Raw genomic sequence first — 11,416 nt, 5'->3', positions numbered from 1 at the left:
GGGCAATGTTCACAACGTCGACAAAATATGGGGAAAATTACCATACTGTAATGTATGCACCCTTACAGAAATTCAAAATTTTACACATGTACGAAAGTCTCATCATGCTTTTCAAGAAAAAATCCTAAAATTAAGCAAGAAAGATGGTTTCATTGAAAATGTGTATATTAGTATTAGCATAAAGCCGCTCTATAGTGGAACTTGCTGCCCGCAAAGCAGTTTTTTTTACCCACCCAAGTCAAGAAGTATACCCGAATTTATTATGTTTATCTAAAAGTTCCATTTCTGTACTTAACTCACAACTTTAGGAATCGAAGCACCTCCTTGTTGAAACAAGACTTGAGCAATGTGTCCCCATTCACGATCTTCGTCGTCGCAACAATAATATCGTACGGACCTGTGTACAATATAGAACATAAGTGAGGCACGAGTTTGGTATATTCCCCACAAACTCTAAAAGAATACTTACAGTCAGGCTGGCGGGACAAATGACGGAGTGCAGCGATCTCCATAAAAGTCACACCCCCAAGATAGTAGACAAGAAGAACCTTGCGTTCTTCACTCCCAAAATTGTCTATCTTGGAAGCGGTTGTAGGGGCGACCGGGTCGTCACCTACACTTTTGCTTGCCGTCTGCAAGATTTCCCCCGAGGGACCAGGAAGCTGACGCAGACCTTCCTGCACTGCACTCCAGCCACGAGGCTTGATTGCACTCTCTACGATACGCACAGAGAGTGGAGCATACCCAGCGGCATGACTTCTGCTGACATAGGCACAATCACGGGGATCGCGCGGGTCCACATCCTCGTTAAGTAAGCGAAATGCTTTTCGGGCAAAGCCAAAGCCGCTAGCCTCATTCCACATAGTATCGCGCCGACTGAGCAAGCCAGCCTTTTCCAAGTTGCTTAGTGCTAACATCATTTCAAAGCCGTACGTTTGTACTAGTTCGCGGCTCAAATGTGTGTAACTTTTCGTCTTGATGCCACCAGCGGCCACAGACTGAAGGCAGAATTGTCGGAGCACGCCAAGCACCGGCTCCTGATCCCCAATACGCTCTTCAAGCTGCTCGAAGATAGTTTCGCCTGTAAGTACCAAATTTTCCACATCCTTGAGATCGCGAAAGCGCTTCGAGTCCGTCGTCTTTTTGATAAGCTCAGCTAGATTGATGTGTTGCTGAAGCAACTGGTAATTCTGTTTTAAACCTGGAATACGCTTTACGAATTCGCGAATTTCGCTGATAGATGCGTCACGATTCTTGCGAAACTCGTCGTAGCGCTCGCGAATCTCTCTCGCCTGTCGCTGTAAATTCATTCCAAGACGCTCGACGTGGTAGTCCCTCACTTCTGCATACAATTTGTCATTAGAATTTAAAGGCACTGATACCTGAGCAGGTCGATTAACGTTGCTGTTTGAATTAGGTCCGTCGTCGTCAGCAATTAACTCCGAATCAACAGTGATAAAGCCGTGTGTGATACCTAAGATTTCATCTAATAGTCCTTCATATGTCATCGGGGAGCACATGGGCGTGACCAGGTCCACATTGCGATCAATGAGCACGACCATGTCGATCTCGGGGTCCAGCACAGCGATGGGACTGCCTGCCACCTCTTGTTCCCGACGAAAATGCGCCATCATCTGATAAACGATTTTGGCCATTGTACCTTTATACTTGACGTGCGGGATCATACCGAACACAGTCTGTAGCTTAATAAGCGAAGCTGCAACAGTGTGCAGATTAGTCTTGTCACCATCGACGTAAAATTCTTTAAAGCACGCATCTAGCTCGAGTGTAAGCACGTCATCGTCAAAAGGAATGAGATCGAGCTTGTACTCGCCTACACTAAGGCTGCCAAACACTCCTTCTTTCTTAAGCACTTCATCGCAAACGAGCGTACGACGACTCACGTAATACAGAAAAAAACGTTTTTTGGCACTTGAAGACTTGTCTGCTCCCAGATCGCGAACATATTTAGCCGCGTAGCGCGCAGACCGCACTGATGGACGCACGAGGAACAGTACACACTCGCAGCTAGTTTTGACCGTCTTACCAAATGCGTGAAAATCCTTGACACCATGATTCTTTAACACCGCTGTACCGTCCACAAGAACGTGGTTGAGGGGCCCGTTAAGCTCCGGATCGAGTACAAAGCAGATATCCTTGCCAATTGAGTCCAAAATCGAAAATAGCTCGCGTCGGGAATCCTCGCGTAGCACCGCTAGGTTTAGTACCCCGTTTTCCAGCGTACACGCCTTTGACATGATTATTAATTATTCCCGAAAATAAGATAAAAAACTTTCTTATCAAAGACCCTTTCATTATTATGAGCTAGACTTATGTCATTTAAGACGGTTTCCAAAGCTGCTCGCTCAGCGGCTCCACAGCGTGCACTGCATAGAAAGCACTTTTCTTCATCAATCGATAGTACAACAGTGCTGACACGCGAATTCATTCACGCGGCGCTGTATGCTAAGGAGGAGGGATATTTTACGACACAACAGCGGGAGGTGCTACACGCACCAACGCAAGGCATCGACTTTGGCAACTTGTGGGGCGCAAGAGAGTACCGCAACGTAGTAGCAAAGCTGTATATGGATAGTGCTGAGGCGTGGCTTACACCTGTAGAGATATTCGCACCATTTTACTCCCACGCAGTGGCGCGCTATATGCTCAATTCGCCCTTCTTCCGCCAGCCCCTCAACATTTACGAAATTGGCGGTGGCTCTGGATCTAATGCGCTGCACATCCTTAACTTCTTGAAGGAGCAGGTGCCCACAGTATATGCAAACACTAAATATACGCTCATCGAGATCAGCTCCGTTATGGCCGAGCGTCAGCGCAAGCGTGTAGCCGCCGTGCATCCGCAACAGTGCACAATTGTTAACGAAGACATCTTGAATTTCGCAGAAGCACACGCACCTATTACTTCAGAGTGTTTTTTTCTGGCTTTTGAAGTGCTAGACAACTTGCCGCATGATAAAGTCTCGCTACAAAATGGTCAATGGTTTGAAACCGTTGTAAGAAATCAAAGCGGAGCAAACGGTCCGATGCTGGAGGAGGCAAGGCGACCCATCGAGGACATGCTTATACGCGAGACGCTTCTTCACTTTGGCTGTGACCTGCCGCTGCGCGTTTCATACAAGAATAACACAGGTCTTGCACGGCATGTGAGACGTCTGCTGGGCATTCAAGACGTAGCATTCACCTCGGCATTTATCCCGACAGGTGCCATGCAGCTGCTGAAAACACTCCGCATAGCATTTCCAAAACACCATCTCATTGCTGCCGACTTCGACTCGCTCCCGGCTCCAGAGCTTGATACAAAGTCTTCTATAAAAGCTATCTCCCACCCACTAAGTCCTACAGCTACATCGGCTGGAACTCTCTCTGCTGGAAATGCACCGCTTGTGGCGTCGAAAATTACTGGTGTGAAATAAGAGCTCATTCGTCAATACTTGAGATGCGCACTAATGAATCTTCCTGTCGGCTCATGTCTGTAGGCGTGACGCAAGACCACGACACGTACCTGGTGCAAGGCGGAGTCGCAGACATTTTTTTCCCTACTGATTTTAGCAAGCTTAAAAAAGCATATTGCTTCGCTCTTCAGCGCGAGCCCGACGAGGTGCAGTTGCGATATCAAGTCGATTTAATTTCTTACTCTTTGACTCACCGTCCTTACTGCATACGTAGATTTCAGTCGTTAAGTCATCCACCTTTTTGAAGGAGTTTGCCGATGTTGAGAAGACCAAAACAATTACCCGGTATGTCGTCGCATTAGTTGGTCTGATCATTTCTGAATTGACTTTTGGTTTATGGCGAATTTCAGGTTCAACCCCTTACTTGAAGACTATTCCAACACGAGCTTTATTTTATCTTAGTGCTATCCTTTCCGTACTACAAGTCACGTTTCGAGATGATTTGAGAAGAATTGTTACTCTTTCACTCAAAATTCAATAAATACGATAGACTAACGCTTATGAGCTTGCTGGCGCAAAAGCTGTGAAAACAAGTTTGGCACAATCTTTTTTTGTCTTAGAGCGTCACGAGCTTGATTATTGCATCTGATGCACATGATGTACGTTGACGTAGGTATGTCACTCGTCGCGGTTCCCAGCATTTGAACCTCTTTCGATAAGTGCTCCTAATCCCCCAAATATCACGTTCAGAGATTGTGGGGTTAAACAATCCGTTTGCGCATCCTACCTCGCAGTACGATGTGACACAAAAGCGACAAGAGTACTGGGCAATGATACCGCAATCCTGGCAGCGGTGACGTGGACACACCCAAGTCTTTCCATCCGGCACTTCGTAGCCCAGACATTCTGCAGACTCACAAAGGTATAATGAGGCGACAATAGGAATAATGATGTCTCAAAATCAAACCTGATTCATTTTACCTTCATGGTACACCTTCGGACATCGCGCAAATGCACCATTCATTCCTTTCCAGTCACACTCGATCACATCCCCACCATCCTTGCAGCAGAAACACACGTCTTCCGATTCTACAAATTGAGCCTTCATTTCACGCTTTAACAAGAACTTAAAATACATCACTGCATAATCAATCGGCTCCATTCCAGATGTAACTTCGGCTAGTTCGGAAGGTTCCGGCTCGTCTGTTTCCGCTGTAGTGTGATCGTCGATCCTATGGCATCGCTTTCGCTTCTTTATCTTTGTTGATGTCGTCGGAGATGTTACTACAGAGGATATAGCTCCAATCGTCTCGTTTCTAGCAGATGAAGCATTGTCGTTATCTATTGAGCAATTTGGACACAACCAGTTTTTGGTCCGCCACACCTTGTGTGACTGTGCTCTACCAATCAATTTATCGATACAGGGCAAGCAGTACACCCGCGTACAGAGTTTATGAGTGCATACTTTGAATGACTTAGTAGGCAGATCTTCCGTCAATCGAGCGCACAAACCACAATAAACATCCATTATACCCTTTTTCGCCACTGGTGGCGCCGACAACCGCTTCTGTAGCACGTGTTGCAAACACACTTTGCAAATATACACCACTTCACCTTTTCCGTCCTATTTCAATTCAGCACAGCAACATTTTGTCAAAATTACAGCCATAGCTAAATTTGCTTTGAGCTTGCAGGCACCTTAAGCACAAACGGATGTTTCGAGAACGCTGGCCCCTCATTCATCCTTTGCATGCGACACAAGACGCAAATTATTTTGTTTGCAGGCGTAGCAGCCATGATCTTCGGCTTATTCTTGATCTGAATTTGCTTCGGATTCTTGTTTGGCTTCTCAAGCTTGTCAATCACCTCCCGCTCTTGGCGTTTCTTTGCCTTGCTGGACGCCACTTGCAGCCGAATTCTTTCCTCCCCACTCCGCTTTTTAGCTTCTTGTATAATTTCCAGCTCCATCATGACTGATCTTTGTGTCAGTGCGTACTGCTGCATACGCGTAAAAGCCTCAAATGTACGTGCAAAGAGGTCGTACTCAAAGTCAGAGCGGAAGTGGAAGCAATAACAAATTCGCTTAGGTAAATGTACAATTTCGGTAGTCCCAGTTGTGGGTTCTGAAGACGCGTCTATCTGAGCAGACAAACTGGTGGATGCCACAAAAAGCGGAGTATTCTTGTGTTTGGCATCAGCCGTGATCTCGTGCGGCATTATAACAGACTGGGGAGGGTACGAGTACCTTTCAAGAGGCGCACTACCCACTGTGCGGCTTTTAGGAGGTCCAAAAGTGGATCTGACACCCCACAGCAACGATTTCTCCTCGCGCTGCAATCTCACTGTGGCCAAGCGTGCCACCTGATGTAACTTGTGCGTAACAGAGTCCATCACCACTAACTTTTGCTGACTCCACTGGGTTAATAAATTCTCATTTACAGAGGTCAATCGCGGCGGAAGCATGAGCTTAGCATCAGGCGCCAAGACGTTAAAGCCCTTCTCCGCCTCCATAAGCTGCAGCAGCGCACCTCGGAACGCCATTAACGTCCGAACTGCTAAAAGATGTCATTATTAAGAGAGATGATAGTGACAAAATCTTAAGAGAAACAAGCAAATGCCAAAAATTAAACATGTAACAAGTGTAAGTATCGATGAGATGTGATCGCGGAAAAGCAGCAGCCCGACAAGACGAGCTCGTGCGCTGCCATCGAACCAACGGACGCAATTTCTACTGGCCAGAATGCCAATGTAAGGTGAGATAAAGCAGATTGCTATAAGCTAAAGCCGCACGATGTGCCTTTACTACACCAGCAAATGTTTTTTGTTTCTTCGTCAGCGAAGATGTTCGGTATCTGTTTGCTGACATAAACAAAGATTTTTATTAATTTTTGCTTAACTTTGCTCTTTGATTTCAGACCAGTAGTGTAGACTTAGCCCTTGAAGAGTAGCGGCAGCGGGCTGTCGTAACTTTGCTTAGAGGTAGCTAAGCTAAGGTCACCGACCTCACGTTTATTTCAAGGGTAAGCGGACTGTAATTAATTGTTGTAGTTGAGAGCCGCTGGTGTCTGGTGCCCTAGGTTTTCCTAATTAATATAGTAAGACATAATTAGTTATAGCGAGACCTAATTAATATAGTAATATGCATTACTACTGGCAATCCTGCGACGTGGTGGCTTCTTGTTACAGTGTAGCCACACCACTGTGTCATTACACTAACTGTGAAATACATACCTATGTACGCTTGTGCGATCCGCCCTTTCCTACAAAGGTACGTGTAACCCCGTTACTTTCCCCCCATTAAAATTGTGAATATCCTCAATTCACATTTAATGTTCGCTTCATACGAGGCTCGCGTGTCTGAGACACCTTCACGTTCATAATAAAAGCTTAAAACCTTCTCCGCTCTATGAGCACTGTGGTGACGACCCAGTTTAGCTGGTAGCGAGGGCGTCCGCGGGCAAAGATCTTCTTCTACTTCTGCACAGAGTGTATTTTCCGGATAGTACGTCCGCGGCTTCACGGGAAGCACATTCCAGGCCCTCGGCAACTGGGCGCGACACAACGCGCCAGCCCCGGGCGACGGGTTTCCTCGTTGAGGAGTTGGAGGAAGTCGACTACAAGACGGACACTCCTTCCCCAGATGGGACGACGAGGAAGATGAAGTGTGCCAACGGCGCGACGTGAGCCCAGCTCAAATCCTGCGGACACCATGTCCGTTTCCCGACCTCTCGGCTTCCGAGGGAAAGTGGTAGTATTACCAATCGCCTCGACGAGGCACAAGAGCAGCAATTTGAGGCTGCTCTCATGGCGGCTCTCCTGCGCTCGTATCCACGTTCTGTCTTAAACCCTCGTGTGGCATACGACTTCCTCTCGGCGGATCTTGTTACTGAAAGGAAAGACGCGATCACTCGATCGGTAGGTGTCTACGAATTCGGGCCTACGGTCACTACACAAGCTCAGCTTGATCAGCAGAAAGCTCTGCGAGCTCGAATTTTGAAGATCTTAATTGATCAGTACTGCGCTCGACTTTGAGCTCAAAAAGGAGGTGCTCCTGTTCCCGCAATACGGATCTTCTCTGAGGCTTTCGCCCCTGGCGAAACCGCTGCAGATGAGGAAGAGCTCTTCAAGCGATGGGTGCAGCGACACTGCAAACTTTCTTCGTTGTCTACCTTCCAGCGGAGCCACAAGGAAGTGGACGTGCGCGTTGAGCGCCATCTTCGATTCAAGCTTGCCAAACTCAAGGCGCAACGCCGTCTTTCTGCGTACCGTCGCCCTGTGACTCATGAAATGATCCATCACGCCCCCTCGAGCTCTGTTGTTTTTCACACGGGTGATCCTACGACCACAGCAGCTCAGGGCCATAGCTTGAGATCAGCTCATGGCCCTCCAACTTCCTTGGTTGCTGCCGAGAAACGGGGAGCACGACTACGCGGAGCGTTATGATCATTCTGATCTTATGCGTCCGCGACGTCTGGGTAGTGGCATCTCAAACTCCCACATGTTCTCAGAGTCGGGGTATCCCCGCAACTTCACAAGATATTGGGTTCAACTCTGTCAACGACGTCGACCCACAAGGCGCTCCACGTAATAGCGGACGCCAGAATAGTCAGAATAGTCAGCAGCGGACAATGACGACTTGGTCGATCGCCGTACGGTGACTCGCGATGCTCTCCAAGCTTTGGCAGACAAAGTCCGTCGTCATCAATACTCTGCCGAGCATCTTTCCGAGGTTGCCTACCGCTGTGCGGGAGCCCTCGAGAGCCTGGAGCACTTTGTGCACCGACTGCCTCACGTGGAGGAGTATCGCGCTCTGTCGGAGCGGCTCCTAGCCGTCGAGCAGGCGAATACGTCACTTCGTGCGACGGTGGATTGCCTTGAACCGTTGTAAGCGGAAATTGTTGCACTCCGTGCTTAGAACCATTTGCTGGCTCAACTTCTGGGTGGTCTATCGCCTTTAAGCGCCGCGCCAACGCTTCCGCGTTTACTTGCGCCGGATCCCTTAAGCAAGTCTGCATAAAATACCGGGTGGGTCAGCATCGTTCTTGGAAGGCTTAGCGTATACGTAAGGCCTCGCTTGGTCGCGTCTAATAAATCGTGGACTCTTAAAGACAACAGAAACTGTACGTAGAGGAAGGATTTTAGCATTTAATAAAACCAGGTCTCCGAATTCAATGTTGTAAACATTTCTTCTTCCTTTTCCGTCTGCATATTCCTTCTGCATGTATCGGCTTTCAACCATTGCATCGCGGACGTGTCGTAAGACACTCAGTATGGTAGTTAGGAAGTCTCCGACTTCTTTACGCACGGCGAGGGAGCTGACATCAGCTAGCCGCTCGGCTATTCCTCCCCCACCAAGCCCTGAGCCATGGGATGGCGGCGTCAGCGGGAATTAGCCCGTTCACGTAGGACGGCGTATAACTGGTAGATGAATGCACTGTATTTTCCAGAGCAAACTCTACGAGTAGCAACATAGCGCTCCAGCGCTTCGGCGTCTCAGTGCAGACGCTGCGAAAAATGTCTTCAACAAAGCGATTCAAGCGCTCCGTCTGACCATCGATTTGCAGAAAGTCCGCTGTTGACATAGTCAACTTGGTGCTCAGCACCACTGGGAAGTTTTGGTCTACTGAAGATTGTAGACCAAAACTTGCCAGTGTAGCGTAGGTCTCTATCAGAGACAATTGACTCCGGGAGTCCAGGTTGTTGAAGGACACGATTGGAAAACAGCGTCACTGTACCCAGACCGTCGATGGTGCCCGGCGCTGCCGCAAGATGAGCCACGTTACTCAAACGCTCCACGAAGACCACCACATCCGTGTTGTATGCCGAGTCCTTCGGCAGGCCAAACACAAAGTCCATACTCATTGACTGCCAATACCCGGAGGGTACCGCTTAACTGGCCAGCGGTGCCGCCTCATTCGGAGAGGGTTTGACTCTTTGACACGTCTCACATGTGCGCCCATAAGTGCTTGTCCATTTGTACAGCTTAGGCCACCAGTAGTGGCAACTCACAGAGCTGTCGGTCTTCTCACGACCGAAGTGACAGCTGAGTGAGGTGTTGTGGGCCTCATCAAGGATACGATATTTTAAATCCTTTTTGTGAGAACCCACAATTCGTGGTATATCCGTTGAATCGGCGCTAGAATAAAGCAACCCGTTACTCAACGAATATTGGTGTAACCTTGTCCGAGTTTCCAAACTCTTTGCTTTCGAATGCCGCTAGCAATGCTAAACACATACCATTACCTGCGTATTCGGCGCGGATCAAATCCGTCACTGACTACGTCACCGTAGTGACATGAGCAAGCTCGAAAGCCGGTATGCGTGACAACGTATCTGCCAGCGCATTCTGCTTTCCTGGCTTGTACTCAATCTCAAAGTTATATTCTGTGAAAAATGAGAGCCACCTGGCCATCTTCTGCGAGAGGAGAGGCGCTTGAGTTGAAGTGCGTAAAGACGCATGATCTGTGTATATCACAAAGGCTTTAAGCCAAGAAGTTGAACCCTAAACTTGACAAGTGCAAATTCCATCACAAGAAATTTCTTGTCGTGGACTGGGTATTTCTTCTCCGCAGCCTAATGCTATCAAGATTCGAACGCGATCACCAGATCTCGCCCCTCGGCGTCTGCTTGCAGCAGTGCACAACCGATGGCAAAGTCCGAAGCGTCACAGACGGCACATCAGAGGACGATCGGGGTCTGTCAACGCCAGTATGGTGCATGCAGGAGGCTGTTTTAGACCCTGTTAAAAGCCTCCTGGTGCACGGTGTCCCAACACAATCCCTTTTTCTTTTTAAGGAGATAAGACTCTGGCCGTGCCATTTCCGCATAATTCGCGCTATACTTATGAAAGTAGTTGGCGGGGCCACGCTACTTGCGCAAATCCTTTTGGTCCGTTGGAACCGGTCAGTCCACAATGGCCTTGACCTTAGCGGGATCCGCTCAAAGTCCATGCTTCCCAATGAAGCATTCCAAAAGGGGGATTGTTCAGCACCAAAGATGCACTTATCTGCATTAGCATACGGCTTATTCGTGCGCACGCACTCAAGCATCGCTCTCAAATGGACGATGTGGTCTTCTTCTTCTGTCCTTTCGTGTCCCGCACGACTGTGGAGGAAGATGTCGTCAAAGTATGTCTGTGCATACGCCCGATGGGGCCTAAACAATTGTGTCACGAGACGACTAAATGTAAGAATTTTAAATGTTGCTGGTGTATTTGACAGCCACCAGCCACTCCCAGAGCATCCCGCTCGTAGTACTTACCGCTGTCAGCGGAATACCACTCGCTCTCAGGAGCAATTGGTAAAAAATTGTCAACCAAGTCGAGTGCGATGTACTTTGTACATCCAATACTATTGTTCTGGAGAATATCTTTATAGGAATCGACATCTGTGTCGGAATGGTGACAGCGTTTAGCTCATTATTATCGTGAACGATACGCCACTTGCCGTTCGGCTTCTAGACACAAAACATGGGTTTCGGATGGAGAAACCTGCTCTTACGCACCATTTCTGCCTCGTGGCACATACGAAAAAAAGCGTCAATGACGTCACACTGCTCTTTGGGCAGAGGCCATTGGCGTGTTATGCAGTATTTCCTTCCGGAACCAGTTCAATCTCATAACGCACACCTCGCTCCGGAGGTAGGACAGACAGCGGGTTTTTGAATAACGTCTCGAAGTCTCTTTACAGAAGGATAATACGAATCCGAAGGATCCTCCTGAATCGACGATCCACTGCGTGCGTTCAGCACCTTCTTAGTGTCCTCCAGAACAGCTTTATCCAGAAGCGACGATGAGTTAATTCCCTCGTTCGGTCTTATAATGAACACCCCGGCTGAATTGCCTGCCTTCAAGGCACCACTGAAGTCTTCGAAAAACATCTTGTCCAGCTCAAGAAGAGCGTCCACCGTGCATATAGCCTCGAGGGTGACGTCGCCGTCTTTCTCTCCCGTTATACCGTTGACAAAGGTATACCACTGCGTCGTCCACGGTAGACACACCCTGA

General features: G+C 48.3%; 3 protein-coding genes across 3 annotated transcripts; 1 reads left to right on the top strand and 2 right to left on the bottom strand.

The window, feature by feature from the left end:
- Window positions 1-296: 296 nt before the first annotated feature.
- Window positions 297-2,258, bottom strand: PHALS_02390 (vacuolar protein sorting-associated protein; the record flags this gene model as incomplete). The annotated part of the gene is made up of 2 exons (XM_024716883.1): window positions 297-397; window positions 470-2,258. 2 exons carry the CDS (start codon window positions 2,256-2,258, stop codon window positions 297-299), a joined length of 1,890 nt encoding a protein of 629 aa, XP_024582437.1.
- A 75-nt stretch (window positions 2,259-2,333) lies between these two features.
- PHALS_02389 (Putative S-adenosyl-L-methionine-dependent methyltransferase MidA) lies at window positions 2,334-3,875 on the top strand (the record flags this gene model as incomplete). The annotated part of the gene is made up of 4 exons (XM_024716882.1): window positions 2,334-3,423; window positions 3,498-3,619; window positions 3,688-3,758; window positions 3,824-3,875. The coding sequence occupies 4 exons, from the start codon at window positions 2,334-2,336 to the stop codon at window positions 3,873-3,875; spliced, it is 1,335 nt and encodes a 444-aa protein (XP_024582436.1).
- Window positions 3,876-3,877: 2 nt separating this feature from the next.
- PHALS_02388 (set domain) lies at window positions 3,878-5,954 on the bottom strand (the record flags this gene model as incomplete). Its single annotated transcript, XM_024716881.1, has 6 exons — window positions 3,878-3,891; window positions 3,970-4,138; window positions 4,201-4,319; window positions 4,395-5,037; window positions 5,112-5,429; window positions 5,511-5,954. The coding sequence occupies 6 exons, from the start codon at window positions 5,952-5,954 to the stop codon at window positions 3,878-3,880; spliced, it is 1,707 nt and encodes a 568-aa protein (XP_024582435.1).
- Between the last annotated feature and the right edge of the window lie 5,462 nt (window positions 5,955-11,416).

Source organism: Plasmopara halstedii, assembly GCF_900000015.1.
Source record: "Plasmopara halstedii genome assembly, contig: Scaffold_1898, whole genome shotgun sequence".
Taxonomy (NCBI): domain Eukaryota; phylum Oomycota; class Peronosporomycetes; order Peronosporales; family Peronosporaceae; genus Plasmopara; species Plasmopara halstedii.
The sequence above is the reverse complement of the archived record's forward strand: the minus strand, read 5'-3'. Positions and strand labels throughout refer to the sequence as shown.